Source organism: Pan paniscus, chromosome 23 (assembly GCF_029289425.2).
Source record: "Pan paniscus chromosome 23, NHGRI_mPanPan1-v2.0_pri, whole genome shotgun sequence".
Lineage (NCBI taxonomy): Eukaryota > Metazoa > Chordata > Mammalia > Primates > Hominidae > Pan > Pan paniscus.
Window position 1 is genome coordinate 51,492,149 of NC_085927.1, and position 26,615 is coordinate 51,518,763.

At 47.2% G+C, this 26,615-nt stretch overlaps 3 protein-coding genes and 1 non-coding gene across 7 annotated transcripts in view; 2 read left to right on the plus strand and 2 right to left on the minus strand.

The window, feature by feature from the left end:
• XRCC6 (X-ray repair cross complementing 6) overlaps positions 1 to 1,636 on the plus strand; it is a 41,251-nt gene extending 39,615 nt beyond the window's left edge. For all 3 annotated transcript variants that reach the window (XM_034948450.3, XM_034948451.4, XM_055105388.2), the window contains exon 13: positions 1,217 to 1,636. In XM_034948450.3, the coding sequence (XP_034804341.1) occupies positions 1,217 to 1,410 (194 nt within the window). In that variant the 3' untranslated portion in view covers positions 1,411 to 1,636. The remainder of the gene's footprint in view (positions 1 to 1,216) is intronic.
• A 9,904-nt stretch (positions 1,637 to 11,540) lies between these two features.
• Positions 11,541 to 26,518, minus strand: SNU13 (small nuclear ribonucleoprotein 13). Of its 2 annotated transcripts, none has more exons than XM_008967402.4 (3): positions 26,401 to 26,518; positions 17,858 to 17,978; positions 11,541 to 12,803 (listed from the first exon to the last, which is right to left on the minus strand). In XM_008967402.4, exons 1-3 carry the CDS (start codon positions 26,401 to 26,403, stop codon positions 12,541 to 12,543), a joined length of 387 nt encoding a protein of 128 aa, XP_008965650.1. In that variant the 5' UTR covers positions 26,404 to 26,518; the 3' UTR covers positions 11,541 to 12,540. The 2 variants fall into 2 exon arrangements, with proteins under 2 accessions (XP_008965650.1, XP_057156962.1); XM_057300979.2 differs by lacking the exon at positions 26,401 to 26,518 and adding an exon at positions 19,962 to 20,194.
• Positions 12,810 to 17,801, minus strand: LOC103785418 (protein LLP homolog). The gene has a single exon (XM_055105389.2). It carries the CDS (start codon positions 14,728 to 14,730, stop codon positions 14,341 to 14,343), a length of 390 nt encoding a protein of 129 aa, XP_054961364.1. The 5' UTR covers positions 14,731 to 17,801; the 3' UTR covers positions 12,810 to 14,340.
• On the plus strand, positions 17,318 to 17,424 carry LOC112438169 (U6 spliceosomal RNA). The gene has a single exon (XR_003026646.1). It is a non-coding gene; the product is annotated as a U6 spliceosomal RNA (small nuclear RNA).
• Positions 26,519 to 26,615: the final 97 nt, after the last annotated feature.

Consider the following 26,615-nt stretch of genomic DNA (forward strand, 5'->3'; position numbering starts at 1 on the left):
AACACAAAAGATAAATGCTTGAGGGGATGGATACCCCATTTATGCTGATGTGATTATTTCACATTGCATGCCTGTATCAAAATACCTCAGGTACCCCACAAATATATATACCTAGTATGTACCCACAAAAATTAAAAATGAAAAAATTTTAGAAAAGAACTGTCTATACAACCATACATATTTACACATACCAACATACATATTTCAGCACAAATGGAATAATACATTGTTTTCTAGTTTGCTATTTTTGTTACTCAGCTATATATGTTGGACAGTTATTTATATCCACACTTACCTATCTAATTTTCTCTATCCAAGAAGGAGTGTGAATGTTTTCCTGCACTCTCACCCTTCCAGGACTTAATTTTTTTAATTTCTATTTAAAATGATACAGAAGTTGGCCAGGTGCAGTGGCTCACACCTGTAATCCCAGCACTTTGGGAGCCTGAGGTGGGCGGATCATGAGGTCAGGAGTTCAAGACCAGCCTGGCCAACACAGTGAAACCTTGTCTGTACTAAAAATACAAAAATTAGCCAGATGTGGTAGTGGGCGCCTGTAGTCCCAACTACCTGGGAGGCTGAGGTAGGAGAATCCCTTGAACCCGGGAGGCAGAGGTTGCAGTGAGCCGAGACCACACCATTGCACTCCAGCCTCGGTGATAGAGTGAGACTCCATCTCAAAAATGATACAGAAGTTACATCCTTTTTTTGTTTTTAGACAGTCTTGCTCTATCACCCAGGCTGGAGTCCAGTGGCTCAATCACAGTTCACTGGCTCACTGTAGCCTCAACCTCCTGGGCTCGAGTGATCCTCCAGCCTCAGCCTGCTGAGTAGCTGAGACTGCAGGTGCACACCACCATGGCCAGTTGATTTTATTACTTTAGAGCCAGGGTCTCACTGTATTACCAAGGCTGGTCATGAACCTGTAAAAGATTTTCAAAGGAAGGAAGGAATGACTTACCCAGAGTGAGCAACAGTTTTGGGTAAACTGATGGCATTCACACTACTTGTAATTTCCTCCTAGGTGTGATCTGTGTTTTATTTTGCACTTTAAATGAAGCTACCTTATCGAGATAAGTCTTCCCCATGGTGTCCTAGGCTGGCATCACAGCTTTATGGTTAATTGCAGCCCAGATTATACGAGGTCCCCCATGCCATGTAGCTGGGATGCCACTTGTAGCATTTCCAGTCACTCCCTCCTGACCTTTCCCCCCAGATAATGAAGGTTCTGGAAGCAAAAGGCCCAAGGTGGAGTATTCAGAAGAAGAGCTGAAGACCCACATCAGCAAGGGTACGCTGGGCAAGTTCACTGTGCCCATGCTGAAAGAGGCCTGCCGGGCTTACGGGCTGAAGAGTGGGCTGAAGAAGCAGGAGCTGCTGGAAGCCCTCACCAAGCACTTCCAGGACTGACCAGAGGCCGCGCGTCCAGCTGCCCTTCCGCAGTGTGGCCAGGCTGCCTGGCCTTGTCCTCAGCCAGTTAAAATGTGTTTCTCCTGAGCTAGGAAGAGTCTACCCGACATAAGTCGAGGGACTTTATGTTTTTGAGGCTTTCTGTTGCCATGGTGATGGTGTAGCCCTCCCACTTTGCTGTTCCTTACTTTACTGCCTGAATAAAGAGCCCTAAGTTTGTACTATATACTGTTCTTTTGTGTGAAGGAGAAAGGTGTGTATGCCTTGCATCCAAAACTTGCTAGCCATCACTTAGCTTAATTTTCTCTTTCATCGGGAACACTCATCACCACAATGGAAACAAAACAAGTATCAGAGGGGAGGATGAGAGTGTGACGGGTCAGGGCAGGCGAAGGCATTTCGGGAGTAAGAAGCCCTAGCAGGATTATATTATCCTTATCCTCTGTCCTCTAGCCTGTTTTCCTTTAAATGTGTCATGTTAAGGTATAAAAATCAGATTTCTGAAGCAGTAAGAAGGTAACACTTAGTTCTGGGGCCATTTGCTTCGTGAGTAAACAGCAACTCCTTCTCATTGCATTCCTCTTAATGCAACATTAAGTCATGCAAAAATATACCCATTTTCTGTTGCCCTGAGAATTTGGGTTCCAGAATAAGTGAAATGAAGAGTTACTCCTCTTGTGTTTCAGGGGAGCTGTAGGAAATTCAAGATGAGAAAATGTCCTAGTATTTAAAGAAGGGGAAGAGGACAGGAGTGTCTTTTACCTTTTCTTCTTCTACATCCCTGCTCTGTCCTCCCTGTCCCTTTCCTGCTCATTCTACTGCCACTGCTTTTGAAGAATTAGCCTGAGGGAAGGAAGGAGAGCATCTGGAATTGTTGGTCTCCTCTGAGGATGTGAGTAAGGATTTGCAGGTCCTGTGTCCTTCAGGACTAGAATGAGCAGCACCTCATGAGGAAGAGTGTAGGAGGGGCCAAATTACTCCTTTCAGCTTTGGATTCTTGGCTCTAAGCTTTATAGTTTTTTTTTTTTAACCTGTTATTGCTTTTGTTTCTGTTTGAAAGGAGATACTGTATTTTTTTTGTATTTCCTTACGTGTCTGGGCAAGAGGGGAAGATAATTCTCCCATTAGATGCTTAGAAATTGTTGAGAAATTGGACCATTCCCCTTAAATGGAGCAAGTTTGGAAACTGGATTCTATAGGGGGTTAATCTACCAAGGTAGATTGAAATTACACTAGTCACAGCCAGTCACCTGCAATAGGAGGGCAAGGAGTAGCCCCACTGAGCCCTTGGTATCCGACCCTGGATGCTGGAGCTAGTGAAGAGCAGCCCTGGGGTGAGCTCCAGGCTGGCTTTGCTGTGCACACTATGCCCAAGCCTACGCTCCTTTGCCTCCTACTTCCAAAATGGAGAGAATGAGAGTTCAGAAGTCAAATACCTACCAGAGCCAGGCAGGTATGTGAATGTTAGACAAATCACCCGAGGTCTGTGATAAACAGCAACAGAGTGATATTTCTCTGTAAATCAATGATGCCTTCTCTGCCTGCTGAGTCCCCCACCCAGGAGAGAAGAAATACCATGTTCCAGTGGAATTGGTTAGGCCTTTGGAAGCTCACGAGGCTGATTTAGCAAATTTACATCTTAGTGCCATCATATATACAAGTGACCTTGGGCAGTTTATGAGGTATTTTGAGCCTTAGCTTCCACATTCTTATAATAACGTCACATGGTGAAAATGAGAAAATACGTAAAAGAACATGGCACTCAATAGATACAGTTGGCCCTCTGCATCCGCAGGCTCCACATCGATGGATTCAACCTACATGGATCAAAAATATTTGGGGGCCAGGCGTGCTGGCTCACGCCTGAAATCCTAACACTAGGAGGCCGAGGCAGGCGGATAACGAGGTCAGGAGTTCGAGACCAGCCTGGCCAGCATGGTGAAACCCCATCTCTACTAAAAATACAAAAAATTAGCCGGGCATGATGGCGTGCACCTGTAATCCCAGCTACTCGGAAGGCTGAGGCAGGAGAATCGCTTGAATCTGGGAAGCAGAGGTTGTAGTGAGCCGAGATCGCGCCATTGCACTCCAGCCTGGGCAACAGAGCGAGACTCTGCCTCAAAATAAATAAATAAATAAATAAAACTTGGGGAAAAAATCGATGGCTGCGTCTGTACTCTTGCTCTTGTCGCCCAGGCTGGAGTGCAGTGGCGCGATCTTGGCTCCCTGCAACATCTGCCTCCTGGGTTCATGCGATTCTCCTGCCTCAGCCTCCCGAGTAGCTGGGATTACAGGCGCACAACACCGCACCCGGCTAATTTTTTACTTTCAGTAGAGACGAGGTTTCACCATGTTGGCCAGGCTGCTCTCAAACTCCTGACCTTAGGTGATCCACCCGGCCAGGCCTCCCACAATGCTGGGATTACAGGTGTGAGCCACCGCGCCCGGCCAGACTTTAAATTTTGTCATTAGCCCGCCGGGCGCGGTGGCTCACGCCTGTAATTCCAGCACTTTGGGAGGCCGAGGAGGGCGGATCACCTGAGGTCAGGAGTTCGAGAGCAGCCTGGCCAACGTGGTGAAACCCCATCTCTACTACTAAAAATAAAAAAATTAGCCGGGTGTGGTGGTGGGAACCTGTAATCCCAGCTACTCGAGAGGTTGAGGCAGGAGAATCACTTGAACCCGGAAGAAGGAGGTTGCAGTGAGCCGAGATCACGCCACTGCACTTCAGCCTGGGCGACAGAGCGAGACTCTGTCTCAACAAAAACAACAAAATTGTCTTTACAGTATGACAATTATTGACATAACATTTACATTTTATTAGGTATCGTAAATTATCTAGAGTATAATTTAAAGTATCCGGGAGGCCATGCGTAGTTCATATGCAAATACTGCGCCATGTTACATCAGGGACTTGGGCAACCTCAGATTTGGGTATCCGCATGGAGTGCCCTCTGGCGCTTGACTTCTACCGCGGCCATCGCACTTCCATCCGCCAGGTGGCGACATAGCCAGCGCGGAGCGCCGACCTGGGCCTGCGCATGCGCGCCACGGACGCGGCAGGCCGGGTGCCTGGGCCTGGGAGCCATAAGCCGGAGAGTCTGGCGGGCTAAGCTCAGCGGCATCCGGGTTCCTTGTGGCCGCCGCAGCAGCTCGAGAACACGAATCCGTTTGGCCAAAACTGAAACAAACACACGGATGCACATATGTCTGTTTACTTCTAGGCCAGGTGCAGAAGGAACGTCTGGAATGACACTCAACAAAAACTGCGGTTACTTGGGAAGATGAGCCTTTTACCTCTCAGCCTTTCCCCTTCTGTAATGTCTTGTTTTAATGTCTTGTTGAAAACCAGAAGAGGCCGGGCGCGGTGGCTCACGCCTGTAATCTCAGCAGTTTGGGAAGCTGAGGTGGGGGTGATCACCTGAGGTCAGGAGTTCGAGACCATCCTGGCTAACACGGTGAAACCCCGTCTCTACTAAAAATACAAAAAATTAGCCGGGCGTGGTGGCAGGCGTCTATCATACCAGCTACTCGGGAGGGCGAGGCAGGAAAATCGCTTGAACCCGGGCGGCGGAAGTTGCAGTGAGCAGAGATCGCGCCAATGCACTCCAACCTCAAAACAAAACAAAACAAAACAAAAAAGTAAACAAAAAAAAACAGAAGAAAGGCAGGGCAGGACCACGAGCTGTGAGGGAGATTAGTCATCCACTTCCTCTCCCTGCCAACTATCCAGAAATTCCATCCTCATTAGAATCCGTATTAGAAGAGGAAACACACCCAGGTTTTACTGGAACGGGAGCTATGTATTCAGCCTTTCTTGTTTAAGCCACACTGCCCCTGACTGTAAGGACCCTGGTGCAACCTTCTCTGCATCATGTATGGAAGCAAATCCTACGTGGATTTCTATCTTCTGAGGACTCAGGCGGCTCGTGGGCCATGCCAGCACTTCTAGTGTTCCTCGCTACCCTGCAATTTTAGCATGACCATTTATTTATTTATTTGTTTGTTTATTTATTTATGACTACAAAGATCCAGAAGAGAAACATGACCATTTCTTTCTTTTTTCTTTTTTCTGAGATGGAGTCTTGCTCTGTCGCCCAGGCTGGAGTGCAGTGGCGCCATCTCGGCTCACTGCAACCTCCACCTCCCGGGTTCAAGTGATTCTCCTGCCTCAGTCTCCTACGTAGCTGGGATTACAGGCATGTGCCACCATGCCCAGCCAATTTTTGTATTCTTGGTAGAGAAGGGGTTTCACCATGTTGGCCAGGCTGATCTCCAACTCTGGACCTCATGATCTGCCTGCCTTGGCCTCCCAAAGTGCTGGGATCAAAGGCGTGAGCCACCGCACCTGGTCCTTTTATTTTTATTTATTTTTATTTTTTTTTGAGACTCAGTCTTGCTCCGTCGCCCAGGCTGGAGTGCAGTGGCACAATCTTGGCTCACTGCAAACTCTGTCTCCCGGGTTCAAGCAATTCTCCTGCCTCAGCCTCCCGAGTAGCTGGGTTACAGGCATCACCACGCCCAGCTAATTTTTGTTTTTGTTTTTTGAGACTGAGTCTTGCTCTCTTGCCCAGGCTAGAGTGCAGTGGCATGATCTCGACTCACTGCAACCTCTTCCTCCTGGGTTCAAGTGATTCTCCCGCCTCAGCCTCCCAAGTAGCTGGGATTACAGGTGCCCCCCACCATGCCTAATTTTTGTATTTTTAGTAAAGACGGAGTTTCCCTTTGTTGGCCAGGCTGGTCTCGAACTCCTGACCTCGTGATCCACCCGCCTTGGCCTCCCAAAGTGCTGGGATTACAGGCGTGAGCCACCACGCCCGGCTAATTTTTGTATTTTAGTAGAGATTTTGTATTTAGTAGTAGTAGTAGTAGTAATTTTATATTTAGTAGAGATGGGGTTTCACCATGTTGGCCAGGCTGGTCTCAAACTCCTGACCTCAGGTGATCCACCTGCCTTGGCTTCCCAAAGTGCTGGGTGGGATTACAGGCATTAGCCACCGCGTCTGGCAGAAACATGACCTTTTTTTTTTTTTTTTTTTTTTTTTTGAGAGGGAGTTTCACTCTTGTTGCGCAGGCTGGAGTGCAATAATGGCGTGATCTCAGCTCACTGCAACCTCCGCCTCCTGGGTTCAAGCAATTCTCCTGCCTCAGCCTCCCGAGTAGCTGCGATTACAGGTGTGTGCCACCATGCCTAGCTAATTTTGTATTTTTTTAGTAGAGACAGGGTTTCACCATGTTGGTCACGGTGGTCTCGAACTCCAACCTCAAGTGATCCACCTGCCTCGGTCTCCCAAAGTGCTCAGATTATAGGTGTGAGCCACCGCGCCCAGCCAACATGACCATTTTTATTGCTGTGGTTTGACAAGGCGTCCCCATCCCTTCATCACTACGCCGCACCCTCCTCCCACCTTAGTTATCTATTGCTGTGTAACAAATTACACCCAGGAACTACTGGCTTAAAACAGTAAGCATTCCTCTCCTACCTGAAAGCTAGAGTGAGGCTGGAGGATCTATTTGCTGGGAGGCCGTAATGAGCATGTTTCCAATTTTCTCTGTCTTATGTTTTGACATCTTGGGGGGCCTTCCAGACCCAGGAATAGACTGCTCCTCCCAGGGCTAGCTTACTCATAGAGACAGTTACCACATATTTGTGAGAATGCCTCTCATGCACGCCAGTCACCTCCTTTATCTTTCACACACCAAAGCATTATTCCTCCTGTACTAACTCATCCCAGGACCAGATGCCAGGCAACTAGAGACCACCCCATAGCCCAAAGCCCACTGGAACGATTCAAACTAGCCAATCAATCCTAAACCGTTTATTCTGTCCTGCCTTTCCTGAGGAAACTCTGATAAAGGATGTGGCCTGTGATTCCCCTTGCTCTAATTCTGACTCGTAAACAAAGCGCGATGTTTCTCCCATGGCCCTGTGCTGTGTGGAATGCCCCTTCTCGTAGGAAACGTACATTCTTTCAATGGCATTGACTTAGTGTCATCACTCAATCTGTTAATTAAAATCCCACAGGAGGCCGGGCGCGATGGCTCACGCCTGTAATCTCAGCACTTTGGGAGGCTGAGGCGGGCGGATCACGAGGTCAGGAGTTCGAGACCATTCTGGCTAACACGGTGAAACCCCGTCTCTAGAAAAAAAATACAAAAAATTAGCTGGGCGTGGTGGCAGGTGCCTGTAGTCCCAGCTACTCGGGAGGCTGAGGCAGGAGAATGGCGTGAACCCGGGAGGTGGAGCTTGCAGCGAGCCGAGATTGCGCCACTGCACTCCAGCCTGGGTGACAGAGCGAGACTCCGTCTCAAAAAAAAAAAAAAAATTCCACAGGTACAAATGAAACAGAGGCTCATTCCCATGGCTGGCAAAGGTGATGCCAGCTGTTGGCTAGAGGCCTTAGGACCTCCATGTCCTTAAGTCCATGGCAGCTGACTTCCCTTATAGCCAGTTATCTGAAGAAATGAAGGCAGAAACTGCAATGTCACATCAATTCTGCCAGACCCTGAGTTGGTGTGGTAGACTATACGAGGGCGTGAATCGCAGGTGAGGAGCACTGGAGCCATCTTGGAGGCTGGCTGCCACAGGTCATTGTGAATATTGACTTGCTACTTTAAATTATTTCCTTCCTTCACAAGAGTATAGTTATCTTCCATCCCCATGACCCCACCCCCAAGTAGATACATCAGCTCAAGCCAGAGGCCATACTTGATTTTTCCAAATGTAACCTGGGCTAGACATGGTGGCTCATGCCTGTAATCCCAGCACTCTGGGGGACCAAGGCGGGCAGATCACCTGAGGCCAGGAGTTTGAGACCAGCCTTGACAACATGGTGAAACCTCATCTGTACTAAAAATGCAAAAATTAGCCGGGCATGGTGGTATGCACCTGTAATCCTAGCTACTCGGGAGGCTGAGGCAGGAGAATCTCTTGAACCCGGGAGGCAGAGGTTGCAGTGAGCCGAGTCTGCACCAATGCACTCCAGCCTGGGTGACAGAGTAAGACTGTCTCAAAAAAAAAAAAAAAAAAAAAGTAACCTGATGCCAGGGGGATGGGGGACACTTATTTCCTACAACAAGCTGCCTTTCCATCCATCAGTTTGAGATCAAAGATAATGAAAACGTTCAAATACAACAAATAAATACAACAAATAAATAATCTCTTTAGGTCAATACTAAATGTAATGTAATTAAATGTAATGCAATTAAATGTAAAACTATTTAATTGCAGGTTCTCTTGGGAAAGAGTTTCAGGAAACACTGTAAATCTGAAATTCCTAACCAGTTGTGTTTGGGGTCAGGGGAACCTTTGAGACCTGATGAAAGCAACGGATTCTCTCTCAAAAATAAAATGTTTAGAAACAAAAATCAGAAGGCAATCTCAGGCTGGGCCCAGTGGCTCACGCCTGTAATCCCAGCACTGTGGGAGGCCAAAGCAGGCGGATCACTTGAGGTCAGAAGTTTGAGACCAGTCTGGCCAATGTGGTGAAACCCCATCTCTACTAAAAAATACAAAAATTAGCTGGGTGTGGTGGCGCACTTCTGTAATCCTACCTACTTGGGAGGCTGAGGCAGAGAAATTGCTTGAACCGGGGAGGTGGAGGTTGCAGTGAGCTGAGATCATGCCACTGCACTCCAGCCTGGGCAACAGAGACTATGTCTCAAAAAAAAAAAAAGAAAGAAAGCAATCTCAGACATTAGTTATGTTTAAGTTAAAAAAAAAGTAGAATGTTACAGAGCTAGGGGGAAAAGGAAATTATGAGGTGGGGTAGCTAGGAAAGGCCCTAAAGAAAGGATGTTTGGAGCCGGGCACAGTGGCTCACGCCTGTAATCCCAACACTTTGAGAGACCAAGGTGGCGGGGGGAGGCGGGGTGGGCCATGAGGTCAGGAGTTCGAGACTAGCCTGGCCAACGTGGTGAAACCCCGTCTCTACTAAAATACAAAAAATTAGCCAGGCATGGTGGTGGGCACCTGTAATCCCAGCTACTCGGGAGGCTGAGGCAGGACAATCACTTGAACCTGGAAAGCGGAGGTTGCAGTGAGCTGAGATCGCGCTACTGCACTCCAGCCTGGGCTACAAGAGCCAGACTCTGTCTCAGAAAAAAAAAAAGAAAGAAAAAAGTCATTATGTTGGCTGGGCGGGATGGCTCACGCCTGTAATCCAGCACTTTGGGAGGCTGAGGCAGGTTGGATCACTTGAGGTTAGGAGTTCCCGACCAGCCTGGCCAACATGGTAAAACCCCGTCTCTACTAAAAATACAGAAGTTAGCTGGGCGTGGTGGCGTGTGTCTGTAATCCCAGCTATTCAGGAGGCTGAGGAAGGAGCATCACTTAAACCCAGGAGGCAGAGGTTGCAGTGAGCTGAGACTGCTCCACTGCACTCCAACCTTGGTGACAGAGCAAGACTGTCTCAAAAAAAAAAAAAAGTAATGTGTCATTTAATGACAGAGGTAAGTTCTGAAAAATGCATTGTTAGGCAATTTCGTCACTGTGTAAACACCATAGAGTATACTTACAAAAACCGGCCGGGTGCGGTGGCTCACGCTTGTAATCCCAGCACTTTGGGAGGCCGAGGTGGGCAGATCAAGAGATCAGGAGTTCAAGACCAGCCTGACCAACATGGGGAAACCCTGTCTCTACTAAAAATACAAAAATTAGCCGGGTGTGGTGGCGTGCTCCTGTAATCCCAGCTACTCAGGAGGCTGAGGCAAAAGAATCGCTTGAACCCAGGAGGCGGAGGTTGCAGTGAGCTGAGATTATACCACTGCACTCCAGCCTGGGCGACAGAGCGAGACTGTCTCAAACAAACAAACAAAACCCTAGATGGAACAGCCTACTATACATACACCTAGGCTACAAACCTGTACTGCATGTTACTGAATACCGTAGGCAATTGTAACACAATGGCATTTGTGCATCTTAACGTAGGAAAGGTACAGTAAAAACACAGTATTACAATCTTAGGGGACCACTGTCATATATGTGGTCTGTCATTGACCAAAAACACTGAATGCATGACTGTGAAAAAGCAAGCACTGTGTAAAATTCCACCATCCAAAAATATAAAACTGCTTCAGGGGTGGTGATGAGAACACTGGAGTAAGCTGGGAGAAATGACCAGCCCAGGATGCACAGAACAGGTCCGACTGGCTAAGGTGGCTGCCAGGTTCCCCCAGGTGTGCTTCTTGCTAGAGCAGGGGTATATTGGCCCAAGCTGGCAAAGAGGGGATCACTATGGTACCCAGTTACTTGCACCTTGGAAGATTTCTCAAGCTGAGTTATTAGGCTTTCAAGGAACTTATCCTTAAGATAATAAGTAGAAGAGGCAAGTGAGGGGGCAGTGGCTTTAGTCACCAATACCAATCCTGCATGTGCCAAGGGTTACTAGAAACCCTGATTCTCCAACAGTGATTCTCAATTGGGGGTGATTTTACTGCCGGGGGCATTTAACAATGTCCAGAAACATTTTTTGGTTGTGGGGGGGTGCTGCTATTGCCACCTAGCGGGTAGAGGCCAGTGATGCTACTAAACATACAACACACAGGGCAGTCCTCACAACAAATTAACCAGCCCCAAATGTCAACAGCACGGAGGTTGAGAAAGCCAGTTCCAGTGATAGCAATGCTCCAGTTGAGTGTGTATAAGACGACATTTTGAACTGCCAAGGTAGGAACTACCTGGTAGGAGGAGACAGCTCTTCCATAGCCTTCTGGTAAAAAAAAGTCTAAGCAAGTGGCCAGGCGTGGTGGCTCACACCTGTAATCCCAGCGCTTTGCGAGGCTGAGACAGGTGGATTACCTGAGGTCAGGAGTTCAAGACCAGCCTGGCCAACATGGTGAAACCCTGTCTCTACTAAAAATACAAAATTAGCTGGGCGTGGTGACGCACGCCTGTAATCCCAGCTACTCTGGAGGCTGAGGCAGGAGCATCACTTGAACCCAGGAGGCAGAGGCTGCAGTGAGCCGAGATCGTGCCATTGCACTCCAGCCTAGGCAACAAGAGTGAAACTCTTTCACAAAGAAGAAAAAAAAAGTCTTAAGCAGCTATCACCACTCTAGTAAAGCTAAGTATGTCTTCATTCCAATTTTAGCCGGATACTTACTAAGAATCAGGCACTGCCATTCTGTCATCAAAATGGAACAGATTTCTTTATTAGGATGCTCACAAGAATGGAGAACACATGAACTAGCACTCTCCTCATGTGACAGAGAGTACATCTGACCCACACGGTGGCAGGACACAGGGGAAGGGCTCTCAGAGCTGGTGCCAAGTGTCCACCAAAGAAAGTCCCATTCACCAGAGACAGGCTGTTTCCTTGGACTCCACCATCTCTGTTTACAGCTGCCAGCCAGGTCTCCATGATCTTCCTGGAATCCTTCATGCCAGCATCAGTTCATGCTCTCTGAGCTTGTCACTCCCGACTCTTTCAAGACCCAGGTCAACTGCCCCATGGCTCACCCACCCAGGCCGCCTCCGGAGTCCTGCAGCACATCTCTTTGGTATGCTGCTGCCCTGCTACCCTCAAGGGCATGGTTGGGGGTAGGGGGAGAACATCAACATCACATTACCAAAAGCAAACAGCAGGGGTACATTAGTAAACGACACTTGGACATAGCCGAACAACCTCACAGAACACATGCTTCCTCCCCAAATGATACCTAATCCCCCAAGAGCAAATGAAACCCTTTGATCACTTGAACACGTATGAATGATTCTGTGTGCCAGGCACAGGGACACACAATGAATGCTGTTTAATTCCACCACACCCTGCACACAACAGGAAGCTAGTGGCTGAAAGCTGGAACCAGATCTCTGTCCTGGCTCCATCAGCTTTCTCCTGGCTCTTTCTGCCTTTCAACGGTGCCACCACCCTGCTTCTGTCTGCTCTGAACACTTGTTCCAAAAAGGGAGGATAAAAGGATGAAGGATGGCAGAGGGAGGGAGGAAAGGAAGGGGGATAGCAACCCTGTAAAACAGAACAAAAACAACACAAAAATCCAGAAACCAGATTTAGTACTACATTTTATAACAATAGAGAGTAGCTGAAAATACTACATGCTAACACAGATAATATGATACACAACCTCAGGGGGGAAGCTGGCAGGGAGCACGTGGCAGAGGCCACAGGTTTAGACTAAGAGCCTTTCAATGGACTGCTGAATGGACTGGATCTGCTGTTTCAGCTGCGAGCCTTCTTTGATGGTGACAGAACAGGCGATGACAGGCCTGGAGACCCCACAGGCTCTCCCCAGGGCCTGCTTGGAGCGCACAAACACGTAGGGCACATTCTTGTCTTCACACAGCAGCGGGAGGTGCAGAATGATCTCCAGTGGCTCGGCGTCTGCAGCCATCACGATGAACTCAGAGATGCCCCTGTTGAGGGTTTTGGTGGCTGCGGAGAGAAGGACGTGAAGCTAATAGGTGATGTGGGCTTGGGCAGGGCAGCCACAACAAACTGGGAAGAATGCCTAGGCACACACAATTGTGTGTCCTAGACCGGCCCTGGGATATGATAAAGGATTCAAACACCAGTCAGTCATACACAATGGCCTTTTCTCAAGCCCTACATTAAATCCACCACTTATCCTCAAAACACGTCCTGAATCTCACCACTTCTTCTTTTTTTTTTTTTTTTTGAGATGGAGTCTTGCTCTGTCACACAGCTGGAGTGCAGTGGTGCGATCTTGGCTCACTTCAACCTCCGCTTCCCGGGTTTAAGTGATTCTCCTGCCTCAGTCTCCCAAGCAGCTGGGATTACAGGCACGTGCCACTGTGCTTAGCTAATTTTTGTATTTTTAGTAGAGAGACGGCTTCACCATGTTGTCCAGGCTGGTCTCAAACTCCTGACCTCAACTGATCCACCCACCTCGGCCTCCCAAAGTGCTGAAATTACAAGTATGAGCCACTGTGCCTGTCCTAATCTGACAACTTTTTTCTTTCTTTCTTTTTTTTTTTTTTTTCTTTTTTTGAGATGGAGTCTCACACTGTCGCCCGGGCTGGAGTGCAATGGCGCAATCTTGGCTCATTGCAACCTCTGCCTCCCAGGTTCAAGTGATTCTCCTGCCTCAGCCTATTACAGGTGCCCGCCACCATGCCCAGCTAATTTTTTGTTTCACTATGTTGGCCAGGCTGGTCTCAAACTCCTGACCTTGTGATCCACCCACCTTGGCCTCCCAAAGTGCTGGGATTACAGGCATGAGCCACCATGCCTGGCCCTGACCACTTCTTTCTACTCCTCTGCTATACTCGTCCAAGTCACCATCATCTCTTACCTCGTCAACTGCAACAGCTTCCACAAACCCCCACCAGCAAGTAGTAGTATATTAATAATATAGTACTTCTCAAGGTATCTGTGACTGAGAGTCGGAGTTTTACCATCTCAATCTGCCATAATCAATACTTCTAGAAAGCTGATCCCACATGCGACTCACCATGCAAGTTCAACACCCCACAGCACCGTTTCAGATGCGTACTCTCCTGACTGCTTGCCTCTGTGGCTCAGTGTGAATACTCTGCATTCATGCTGGAGTACTTGAGAAGGGCACACACTCTAGAGCTACACTGTCTGAGTGCAAATGCTGGCACTCATTCTTGTTACACAAATGGCCTTGAGCAAGGTGTTTAACTTCCCTTACTTTCATCATCTATAAAATAATTCTACCTAACAGGATTCTACCTAATAAAAAAAGAATTACCTAATTCTTTTTAACCTAATTCTTTTTTTTTTTTTTGTATCAAAGAAAATATTTTATTCAAGTTCCCAAAACAAACTTGAGGAGTTATGCTGGGTTTGAATTGAAGAAAAAAGGCCAAGTTAAAATAGGAAAACAAATGGTTTTCATTTGGTGGCAGTTCAAATCAAAGTATACATGTGTATACATTCTAATCCGTCATCTATCCCATGTGGCATTTTCCAAGGTTTTAAGAGTCTACCAGGCCAAACCCTTTGCCACTTTCACTGCTTTTGCTTTGCTTTTCCCCTTTCTTTTCTCTCGCTTTGCCGTCAGCCTTTTTCGTTGCCTTTGGTTCGTCCATATTGGGTACTGTCCATGCTGGTCTAGAAGAGTCTTTTTATTTCTCTTAATATCAGTCTCCATTTTCATGTCATCTTTTTCATCTTCTACCTCACATTGCATTTTCTCTTGGCAATGTTTGGGTTTGGGTACCACCACAGTTGCTATCTCTTGAACATCTTTCATTAAAACATCACAGTCTAGTTTGAGAATACTTTTAAGCCTGCTGGCCTCCTTTGGGGCATTCTTTTTTCTCTTTTCAGCACGCATCTTTCTTTTCCACTTACTCCGTAAGCTTTTAGCCATGTTTTACCTGAGAAACGAACACCCACACCTCAGCTCTTTTTAACCTAATTCTAATTACCTAATAATTCTACTTAATAGGATTATTGAAAGGATTAAACAAGTTAATAAGAATGATGAGGCTGGGCATGGTGGCTCACACCTGTAATCCCAGCCCATTGGGAGGCTGAGGCAGGTAGATTGTTTGAACTCAGAGTTTGAGACCAGCCTGGGCAACATGGCAAAACCCCATCTCTACTAAAAATATAAAAAATTAGCCAGGTGTGGTGGCGTACACCTGTAGTTCCAGCTACCTGGGAGGCTGAGGTGGGAGGATCACCTAAGCCCAGGAGGTCGTGGCTGCAGTGAGCCATGATCAATGCCAATGCACTCCAGCCTGGGCTGCGGAGTAAAACCCTATCTCAAAAAAAAGTAAAATAAATAAAAATAAATAATAATAATAATACCTGACACATGGCAAATGCAAAGCATGTTCATTTCTATTGATATTACTATAGCTTACTCACCCTACAAAAGTCATAGGAGTGACTCTTTTATAAGTGTTAAGTAAGATCATAGCAATCTTGCTGTTCAAAATCTTTCTACTCATTTACCATTGTACTCAGTGCTAACAGTGGCCTACATGGTCTCATGTGATCTCCTAGTACCTCTCATCCCCTCACTTAGTTCCAGCCACACACCAGCCTCCTTAGAATCCCTCAAGCATGCCTTTACACCATGCCCAAAAACGTTTTTCCAACACCCTCATCTATTCAGTTCTCTGCTCAAACTCCTCAGACAGACCTTCTCTGAATACTCCATCTAAAAAGACCCACCACTGCCATTCCTATCCCCCTTCTCTACTTTATTCTGTTTTACAGCATTCTTTTTTTTTGAGACGGAGTCTCACTCTGTCGCCCAGGCTAGAGTGCAGTGGTGCGATCTCGGCTCACTGCAAGCTCCGCCTCCCGGGTTCACACCATTTTCCTGCCTCAGCCTCCTGAGCAGCTGGGACTATAGGCGCCCGCCACCACGCCCGGCTAATTTTTTGTATTTTTGGTAGAGATGAGGTTTCACCGTGTTAGCCAGGATGGTCTCGATCTCCTGACCTCGTGATCTGCCCACCTTGGCCTCCCAAAGTGCTGGGATTACAGGTGTGAGCCACCGCGCCCGGCCTCTTACAGCATTCTTTACCACCAGGCATAAAACCTATGTCTTTCTCCACTGGAATGTATACTCCAAGAAGGCAGAGACTTCATTTTCTTCGCCAGTGCATCATCAGCATATATACATGCACCTGGCACATACCAGGCAATCAATAAATATGGCAAGAAAGAATACCTGACACTGAGGCAGAAGTACGGAAAATTGTTGCATCTCCCTCCCTGAACTCCCAGTAAGCATATTCTGAATTAAGTCGCTGAGACTGAGCATCTCCATTCAAGGACCTGTGTGCTTATCACCGTGCAAAGTATGGCAAGAGGAAATAAGGTTGCTCTGTGTCCATGCGTCCTCATCTACCTGAAGTGTAAGAACTCACATCCCTGCCCAGCCAAGCTGACGTGAGTGCATCGAATGAGAAGAGAGACCTCCCAGGAGAGCTGGTGGGTCACCCTACAATGCCCCACTGGCCACTGCTATACCAGGCACTGCAGTTACTGCAGTGTGACGAGCAGGGAGGAAAGAGCACCACGATGAGACCCACAGAGTCTACTTTATCTTCCTTCAGCAACACAGGTGAAAGCGATTGTAATAGTTCTCCTAAATCTCAAACACAGTTGACAAAATCTCTGATGTTTCCATTAAAAATCTTCAACGACAAAAGAGCTCTACCACATCAAACTACCCAGCATCTATTAAAATGAGAGTATTCTGGCTGGGCATGGTAGCTCACGCCTGCTGTTATCCTAAACTTTGGAAGGCCAAGGCAGGCAGATTGCCTGAGCTCAGGAGTTTAAGACCAGCCTGGGCGACAGAGCGAGATTCTGTCTCCAAAAAAATAAAATAAAATAAAAATAAGGCTGGGCAGCCGGGCACAGTGGCTCACGCCTGTAATCCCAGAATTTTGGGAGGCCAAGGCAGGCGGATCACTTCAGGTCAGGAGTTCGAGACCAGCCTGGCCAACATGGTCAAACCTCGTCTCTACTTGAAAAAAAATAAAAATAAAAATAAGGCTGGGCACAGTGTCTCACGCCTGTAATCCCAGCAGCACTTTGGGAGGCCAAGGCAGGTAGATCACCTGAGATCAGGAGTTCGAGACCAGACTGACCAACATAGTGAAACCCCATCTTTACTAAAAATACAAAATTAGCTGGACGTGGTGGTGCATGCCTGTAATCCCAGCTACTTGGGAGGCTGAGGCAGGAGAATCATTTGAACCCGGGAAGCGGAGGTTGCGGTAAGCTGAGATCCTGCCATGGCACTCCAGCTTGGGCAACAAGAGCAAAACTCTCAAAATAAAAAAAAAATAAATAAATAAAAATAAAATTAAAAAAATAATAATGAATAAAGTGAGAGTATCCTATATCACCTCTGGGCAGAAGCATCATGCATACATAATTATTCTACTGAAAAACAGCTTTTTTTTTTTCCTTTTTTACAAAGGGAGGTAGTGCTCGCTTCAGCAGTACATATACTAAAATTGGAACAATACAGAGAAGATTAGCATGACCCCTGCACAAGGATGACATGCAAATTCGTGAAACGTTCCATGTTTTTGAATAATTGCATCCAAAAAAAAAAGGGAGAGGGGTAGGGAATGTTTCTGGGAACCAAATGAAATTCATGAATGTTAAGTATCCATCATATAAGGGATGCTAAAAAGCATTAATATCCCTTTCCTTCTGATGGCTCTGGTGAGGTCATACAGCCACTATACAAAGTCTCCACAACTGCTTTCAAATGGCTCAGCAAAAATAAAATTCACTTATAGAGTGAAAAAGAAGGTAAATGTGGCAAAAGGGGATGTTAACAATTGGTGGGTCTAAAAAAAATTCTTAGCCCATCAGCTTTAGCATCTAATGCCAAAGTCCTCCCACTGGCTGTAGTCAAGAGCAGCTAGCCCTCCTCCCAAACTGGAAATCAGATCAGAGGCCCCAGATGGAAACAGGTGCCTTTAACATTCCCCCAGAGCATCCTGTGGCTGCCTTACCCTCATTGGCTCCTTTCCGAAGCTGCTTATAGTTACATGACTGCTGAACGAGGTCCAGTAGCTTCTTGGTGAGGTGGGCATCGGCAAGGGGATAGGCCTTCGGATTCACATCAGCCTCAGTCTATGGGGGGAAATAAAAATATCAGACAAATTGAGCCAGAAGTTTTCCTACCTGAGTCACAAAATACTAATCAACAATTGAGACACAGGGGGCAGCTGCCCTGCTCCCTAACCCTCAAACACACAAAACACCAGGTAGTTAACAATGGACTTTCCACTCCTACCTTCGAAAAAAAGGAAATACACTATTAGGAATTACACAGTTCAGTAAAGTATACTAAAGCTCATGTACTTTTGTCTTTCTTCAGCCGAATGTTTGATAATATTACAGCAAATGGATTACAAACAGGCTGCCATGGCTCTGCATCCATTTGAGTCCATGGCTAATCCATTTCTGTTTTTGTTTTTTAGATGGAGTCTTGCTCTGTTGCCCACGCTGGAGTGCAGTGGTGCAATTTCAGCTTACTGCAATCTCTGCCTCCCGAGTTCAAACGATTCTTGTGCCTCAGCCTCCCAAGTAGCTGGGACTATAAGCGTGCACCACCATGCCAGGCTGATTTTGTATTTTTTGTGGAGACAGGGTTTCACTATGTTGGCCAGGCTGGTCTCAAACTCCTGGCTCACGCCTGTAATCACAGCACTTTGGGAGGCCGAGGCGGGTGGATCACCTGAGGTCAGGAGTCCATGGGTAATCTTTAAATTTGAACTTCTGTATTCCACCTGAATTTACTGAATCAATAAGATATAATTTACAGTAAATGTAGCACAAAGTTTTCTTTCCATTCCCCACTCCATATGCATATCTTCTGTTCAAACCCCTGGTTTCCAACACATTAAAGTATTTCCTCACCTCCTCTACAATACACACAAAATGGTTCCAAAATTGCTACACCAATATACCACCTCTACCAACAAACTCACCAAAGTCAAAATTTATTTTTGTTCTTAGGATATACCCTATCAAAGCCATCCAGTGGCAGGACTTTGTTCAAAAGTTATTCAAATTAAAATTTTCCTTGTGGTTAGCAATTTGGTATACAAGTAGATTTTGTAGTCAGCTTGCTTTAAATTTTATTTTTCAAATATGTAAAATATCTTCATGGTTTAAAAGTCAAAACTATGCAAGTGATAGCAACTCAATATTTTGAAAACTGGGAAAGGGAAACAATCATCCTCTGTGCCTTTCCTAAATGCTGTATTAGGCGGTAACCAGGTAGAAGATGAGAAGTACCTCTTGTATCACTCTTCCGCCTAATAAATAAAGAGGGAATGGTACAGTTAAATATCACCAACTTGCAACCCTTATTAACTAATTAATGGCATTTGCAGTTATGTTAAAAATTCTTACTTTATAGATATATACTGTAATACTTATGGATAAAATTATGTCATTGAGATCTGTGTCAAAATAACCCATGTAGGGGCCGAGCGCGGTGTCTCACGCCTGTAGTCCTAGCTACTCGAGAGGCTGACGCAGAATAGCTTGAATCCAGGAGGCGGAGGATGCAATGAGCGGAGATGGCGCCACTGCACTCCAGCGTGGGCGACAGAGCGAGACTCCGTCTCAATAAATAAATAAATACACACCCATGTAGGGAGCATATTGGGTGAGTGGCCTGCCTATTCCGCTCCTTCCATCTCATTCCCACTGCTCCAGTAAATCATTTTCATTAATTTTTCTCTTTTTTTTGTTTTTACAAACACGTATTTATATACAAGGATATATTCATATTATAACCCAGGTGCGGCCCCACATGTCGCCATCGTGTGTAACGTGCGAATCGCGAGTGATTCACTGCGGCTACCACCTAACCTCGGCCTTGGAGGCTGGACACAGGGTGGACGGCAGTCGCTGGAGACGGAGATGGCCTGGTGGGACCACTCATCTATAGCGCCTGCCTCGGTGGTCTCCTGCCCGACACCGCGCACCTGCCTTTTTCTCCTTCCGTTTTTTTACAGCTTTTCTGACACAGCTGGACCACGCTCGCGGCACCGCGGCTCTCGGGAGGTGACCCGGAGATAGTGGCCCAGTAGGAACACTCACCATAGCGTCTGTCTTGGTAGTCTCTTGCCGGACACCGCGAGGATACCACGCGTATCGGTTTGGACGGTCTGCTGCCCAGCACCGCAAGGACACGGATGCCCCGCCCCCAAGAGCAGGAAGTGACGCCACTGCCGCCAGCGGAAGTGACGTCCAGGGCCACCCCGTACACCAGGACGCCCTGTCTTCTACGTAACTCCTTATCTTAGGCGAACTTGTCTTGGTCCCAGGACAACTAGGAGGAATTAGGTGAAGGATGGAGGAGTTCTCTAAAGGAAGGGGGTTGGGGGAGGTCAAGGGAAGACCTCCATATTATTTTTCTCTTCCTCATACATTTATTTATTTAGAGACGGAGTCGCCCTCTGTCGCCTAGGTTGGAGTGCAGTGGCGCGATCTCGGCTCACTGCAGCCTCAGCCTCCTGAGTACCTAGGATTACAGGTGACCGCCATCACGGCCGGCTGATTTTTGTATTTTTAGTAGAGACGGGGTTTCACCACTTTGGCCAGGCTGGTCTCGAACTCTTGATCTCAGGTCATCTGCCTGCCTCAGCCTCCCAGAGTGCTGGGATTACAGGCACGAGCCACCGCACCTGGCCATCCTTTCTTTTTAATGTCTATAGAGTATGTCTCCTTCACATGTTAGCTACTTAAACCTTTTCTTTTTTGAGACAGGGTCTCGCTCTGTCACCCAGGCTGGAGTGTAGTGGTGGCATCTTGGCTCACTGCAACCTCCTCCGGGGTTCAAGCGATTCTCCAGCCTCAGCCTCCAGAGCAGCTGGTACTACAGGCATGCACAACCACGCCCGGCTAATTTTTCTGTATTTTTAGTAGAGAAGGTCTTTCACCATGTTGGCCAGTCTGGTCTCCCAATTGCTGACCTCAAGTGATCCGCTTGCCTTAGCCTCCCAAAGTGTTGGGATTACAGGCGTGAGCCACCATGCCTGGCCTTATTTTTTTGATTAATCTTTCTGAAGGGGACTTTCCTGGGCTCAAGTGGTCCTCCTGCCTCAGACTCCCAAGTAGCTGGGACTACATGCATGCACTACCACGTCTGGCTAATTTTTTAATTTTAGAGGCACTGTCTTATTATGTTGTCCAGGCTGGTCGTGAACTCCTGGCCTCAAGCAATCTTCCTGCCTGGGCATCCCAAAGTACTGGGATTACAGGCGTGAGCCACTGTGCCCAGCCCATGTATATATTTTTTAATCTTTCACTATTATGTAAATGCTATAATGTCTAATCTCATCTATACCTAATCTATATTATGTTTCATTCAGTATATCTGTAAGATAAACTCCTAGAAGTGGGATTAACGAGTCAAAAGATATAATATGCATTTGTAACTTTTATATCTATTCTAAATTGACCCTATATAGGGTTTAACAACTTGCACACCCACCAGCAATGCATGACAGTGACTAATTCCCCAAAACTTTGACAACAGTGTCAAACTGAACTAGCTTCGTTGCCTGGGGTAAATATCCAGGGTTTGTTGTCTCATGCCAAGAAAATTTAGGACACGGACACACAGGAGTTTAGGAGCAGGGTTTTTTTTTGTTTGTTTTTTTTGAGATGGAGTTTTGCTCTGTTGCCCAGGCTGGAGTGTAGTAGTGCGATCTTGGCTTACTGCAACCTCTGCCTCCTGGGTTCAAGCAATTCTCCTACCTCAGCCCCCACCAGTAGCTGGGATTACAGGTGCGCATCATCACACTGGGCTAATTTTTGTATTTTTTAGTAGAGACTGGGTTTTGCCATGTTGGCCAGGCTGGTCTCGAACTCCTGACCTCAGGTGATCTACCTGCCTCGACCTCCTAAAGTGTTGGGATTACAGGCGTGAGCCACTGCGCCTGGCTGGGAGCAGAGGTTTAATAGGGAAAAGAAAGAGAAAGAACAGCTCTCTCTGGTGAGAAAGAGGGGCTTCGGAAAGGAAAAGACCCAGCAGTATGCTCTACTTTCTATTTCAGCAATTTCTCCTTTTGTTTTTTTTCTTTCCTTCTACTTTCTTTGGGGTTATTTTGTGCTTGTGTTTTTTTCCTACCTTTTTAGCCCGTTTCTCCCTAGCATTAGCATCTTAGGCTCCAAGTAATACTTTCATTATATCCTTTCATTTGTTTCTTCCCCCCTCTGCCCTTGTCACTTATGCTCTGGTATGTGGTATTTTCATTATTGTTCTGTTCTATTTTTGAATTCCTACTACAATTTTTAAATCTCTCTGATAGTTTATATTTTTCATTTCAAACTACTTTGTTACTAATTTTTAACTTATTTCCATTTGGGTTAGGCAAAAATGGTATGTAATATTACCAATGTTAAAATTTGCAGGGCTTGCTTTATGGCCAATTTTCAAAAACGTTCCATGTTTGAAGAGTGTATTCTGAACTGGCTGCAGTGGCTCAGGCCTATAATCCCACCAACTTGGGAAACTGAGGCTGGGGACTGATTGAGGCCAGAAGTTTGAGACCAGCCTGGGCCACACAGTGAGACCCCCATCTCTAAAAATATTTAAAAACTTAGCTGGGGCAGTCCAGGCACAGTGGCTCACACCTATAATCCCAGCACTTTGGGAGGCCAAGGTGGGTGGCTCTCTTGAGGTCAGGAGTTCAAGACCAGCCTGGACGACATGGTGAAACCCCCGTATCTACTAAGAATACAAAAATTATCTGGGTGTGGTGGCAGGCACCTGTAATCCCAGCTACTTGGAGGTTGAGGCAGGAGAATGGCTTGAACCCGGGAAGCGGAGATTGCAGTAGGCTGAGATGATGCCACTTCACTCCATCCTGGGCGAAAGAGTGAAACTCCATCTCAAAAAAAAAAAAAAGAATTACACCCTTTTTGTTGTTGAGACAGGGTCTCACTCTATCACTGAGACCAGAGTGCAGTGGCATGACAATAGCTCACTGCAGCCTCGACCTCCAGGGCTCAAGCGATCCTCCTGCCTCAGCCTCTTCAGTAACTGGGACTACAAGTGTGGGCCACCACTCCTGGCTAATTTTATTTTATTTTATTTTTTATTTTTTGAGACGGAGTTTTGCTCTTGTTGCCCAGGCTGGAGTGCAGTGGCACAATCTCGGCTCACCGCAACTTCTGCCTCCGAGGTTCAAGCAATTCTCCTGCCTCAGTGTCCTGAGTAGCTGGGATTACAGGCATGCGCCACCATGCCCGGCTAACTTTTCTATTATTAGTAAAGACGGGGTTTCACCATGTTGGCCAGGCTGGTCTCGAACTCCTGACCTTGTGATCCGCCCGCCTCAGCCTCCCAAAGTGCTGGGTTTACAGGCGTGAGCCACTGCACCCGGCCAACTCCTGGCTAATTAAAAAAAAAATTGTTTAGGCTGGGTGCGGTGGCTCACGCCTGTAATCCCAGCTCTTTGGGAGGCTGAGGCAGGCAGATCACCTGAGGTCAGGAGTTGGAGACCAGCCTGACCAACACGGCAAAACCCCGTCTCTACTAAAAAAATACAAAAAATAGCTGGGCATGGTGGCACATGCTTGTAATCCCAGCTACTCGGGAGGCTGAAACAGGAGAATCGCTTGAACCAAGGAGACAGAGGTTTCAGTGAGTCAAGATCGTGCCACTGCACACCAGCCTGGGTGACAGAGCGAGACTCTGTCTCAAAAAAAAAAAAAAAAAATTTGTAGAGACAGGATCTCACTATTTTGCCCTGGGTGGTCTCCAATTCCTGGGCTAAAGAGATTCTCTCGCCTCAGCCTCCCAATTTCTGAGATTGCAGGCTTGAGCCACAGTGCTCGGCCACATCCCGTCTTTTAACTGGAGCACTCAGTCCCTTTACATATTTAAGTATTGGTATAAAGGTTTCAAATTTTCCTTCTTTTGTGCCTTCTATTTGTTCCACTTGTTCTGTTTCTTTTTCTTTCTTTCCTTTCTCTGGATTTATCATTGCATTTGCACTATTTTCCCCTCTACTGATTTGGAGTTTATTCTTTTATCTTTTTCTTTTTTTTTTTAAGAGACGGCATCTCCCTCTGTCGCCCAGGCTGGAGTGCGGTGGCGCAATCTCGGCTCACTGCAACCTCTGCCTTCCAGATTCAAGGAATTCTCCTGCCTCAGCCTCCTGAGTAACTGGGACTACAGGCATGCACCACCACGCCCAGCTAATTTTTGTATTTTTAGTAGAGACGGGGGTTTCACCATGTTGGCCAGGTTGAACTCCTGACCTAAGGTGATCCACCCGCCTCGGCCTCCCAAAGTGCTGGGATTACAGGTGTGAGCTACCACGTCCGGCTATACAAATGTTTTATTTGATACTACAGTAGGGATTTTTTTTTTCTTTGACACAGTCTTGCTTTGTCACCCAGGCTGTAGTGCAGTGGCATGATCTCGGCTCACTGCAAACACCGCCTCCCTGGTTATAGTGATTCTCCTGCCTCAGCCTCCTAAGTAGCTGGGATTACAGGCACGCACCACCACGCCCGGCTAATTTTTGTATTTTTAGTAGAGATGGGGTTTCACCATGTTGGTCAGGCTGGTCTTGAACTCCTGACCTCATGATCCACCCGCCTCAGCCTCCCAAAGTGCTGGGATTACAGGCGTGAGCCACCGTGCCCAGCTGGAAATTTTGGTTAATAATTTATCACAAGTTTTATTTTATTTATTTATTTTTTTGAGACGGAGTCTCAAACTGTCACACGGGCTGGAGTGCAGTGGCGTGATCTTGGCTCACTGCAACCCCCGCCTCCCAGGTTCAAGCGATTCTCCTTGCCTCAGCCTCCCAAGTAGCTGGGATTACAGGTGCCCACCACCACGCCTGGCTAATTTTTTTGAATTTTTAGTAGAGACAGGGTTTCACTATGTTGGCCAGGCTGGTCTCGAACTCCGGACCCCATGATCCACCCGCCTCAGCCTCCCAAAGTGCTGGGATTACAAGCGTGAGCCACCGCGCCTGGCCCTGTTGCATGTTTTAAAATAGATATACTTAGAAATATTACATGGAACCCCCAAAGTATGTACAACTATGATATGTCAATTTAAAAGAACTTTAAAAATTGCCGTTGTTTCCAACAACCCATTCTCTGGAAATCAGGATTCTCAAATCTCAATAAACATCAAATTCATAAAAGAGGAAGACTTCAGGAATCTGAACAATCATTAAATACCTAAATGTTTCACTATTAGTCAACAAAAAAGTTAAACTCAATTTAAAAACCAAACTAGCTTATAAACACTAATTGAAACTTGCTTAGGGTGTATTTATTTGCCTTTCAATTTCTTCAGGGGTTAAATAAATTAACGAATGATATCATACCGCCAGCCAACCTAAATCCCTACCTAGCATGATCAGTTTGGTTTCCCTGTACACCAGACAGCCAAAATTTGCAAGGTTTTGATTGAACAACAAATACTGCGTGCTTACTCTGTACCAAGCATCAGGACTAGATGTTTACCATGCTTTATTTCATTTGATCCTCACAACACTCTCATGCACTGTCATCCCCATTTTACAGTTGAGGAAAACTGCAAAGTTCAACCTGAGACCATCCGATTCCAAAACGTTTCAGGGAGCTGCGTTAAAGCGAGCACTGAGTTTGGAAGCTTCAAGTTCTAGGCTCAGCCACGTACTAAGCTTCAAAATGCACGGGAGGAGGTTTGTGGGGAGTGCTACCGCCGGGATCCAAGCTCCACTGGAAGGATTAACTATAGAAGTTACAGTGCTTTACAAATTCTTCCCTCCTCACCAAGTGCCAACCAAAACTACTACGCCAGGACACACGTTTTAGAACTTTCCCTAGATGTTTAAAAGTCAGAGACGACCAAGAGTTTAGAGACGCCGCACGTGGTGCTACCAGACTTCTGGTTTTTGAAGCCACCGCCTTGCAGGAGAAGCCTTTCCTGCACTCCAGGCCGTGAGTCGCGCTCACTTCATGTTCCCCACAGCCCCCAAATGCCAAAGGCTCCTCTAGGTCCCTGGCGCGTGTGACTCGCGGCGGGCACTAAGCGCAGACCCATGGGAGATCTCCTCCTGAACCCCAGCAACGGGGGTGGGGTGAGGTAGGGTGGGTAGGAGAGGTTGATCCGAATCCCAGGGTCCCACGCCATCGTAGATTTCGTATGAAAAGAAACAAGGAAAAAAAAAAAAGTTGGAGCCAAGTTTTCTTCACCCAACTTTTTGCCCTCTCCCACGTGGGTTGGTCTCTTTCTCCCAGGCTGGGCCATGCCCCCTCCGCTCGCTGCAGGCCTTTTGCCAAGCAAACAGACCGTGCGGCAAAGCAACACAGCTGCGGGGATCCTAAGGTTTCCTGAGTTCTAACCTCGGGCCAGGCTGCTGGGACCCCGCCGCTGCTGGGGTTCTAAGGGCCCGGCGGTTAAGACCCAACGCCGGCGGATGAGACGGCGCAGGGTCTAAGCCTCCATCTAACAGGCTAGGGAGTGAACGCAACCCTGAGTCTCCCGCTTCCCGGTCCCTCGGCCGGCGCACGCACTCACCATGGCTGCGGTTCCGCGGGCTCAGCACTCCTAGGGGAGCGCAGCTGACGTCTGAGAAGCACTCGCGTGCACCGGAAAAACTCACAGAAGCAGCAGCGGAAATGGCCCCGCGCGGCCGGAAGCGAAGGTGACGCTACCCGAGCGAGTGGGCCCCGCCCTCTACGGGGGCACTGGCGCGGAAACTGGCCCTGTGTCGAAGAAGGAACGTACTTTGG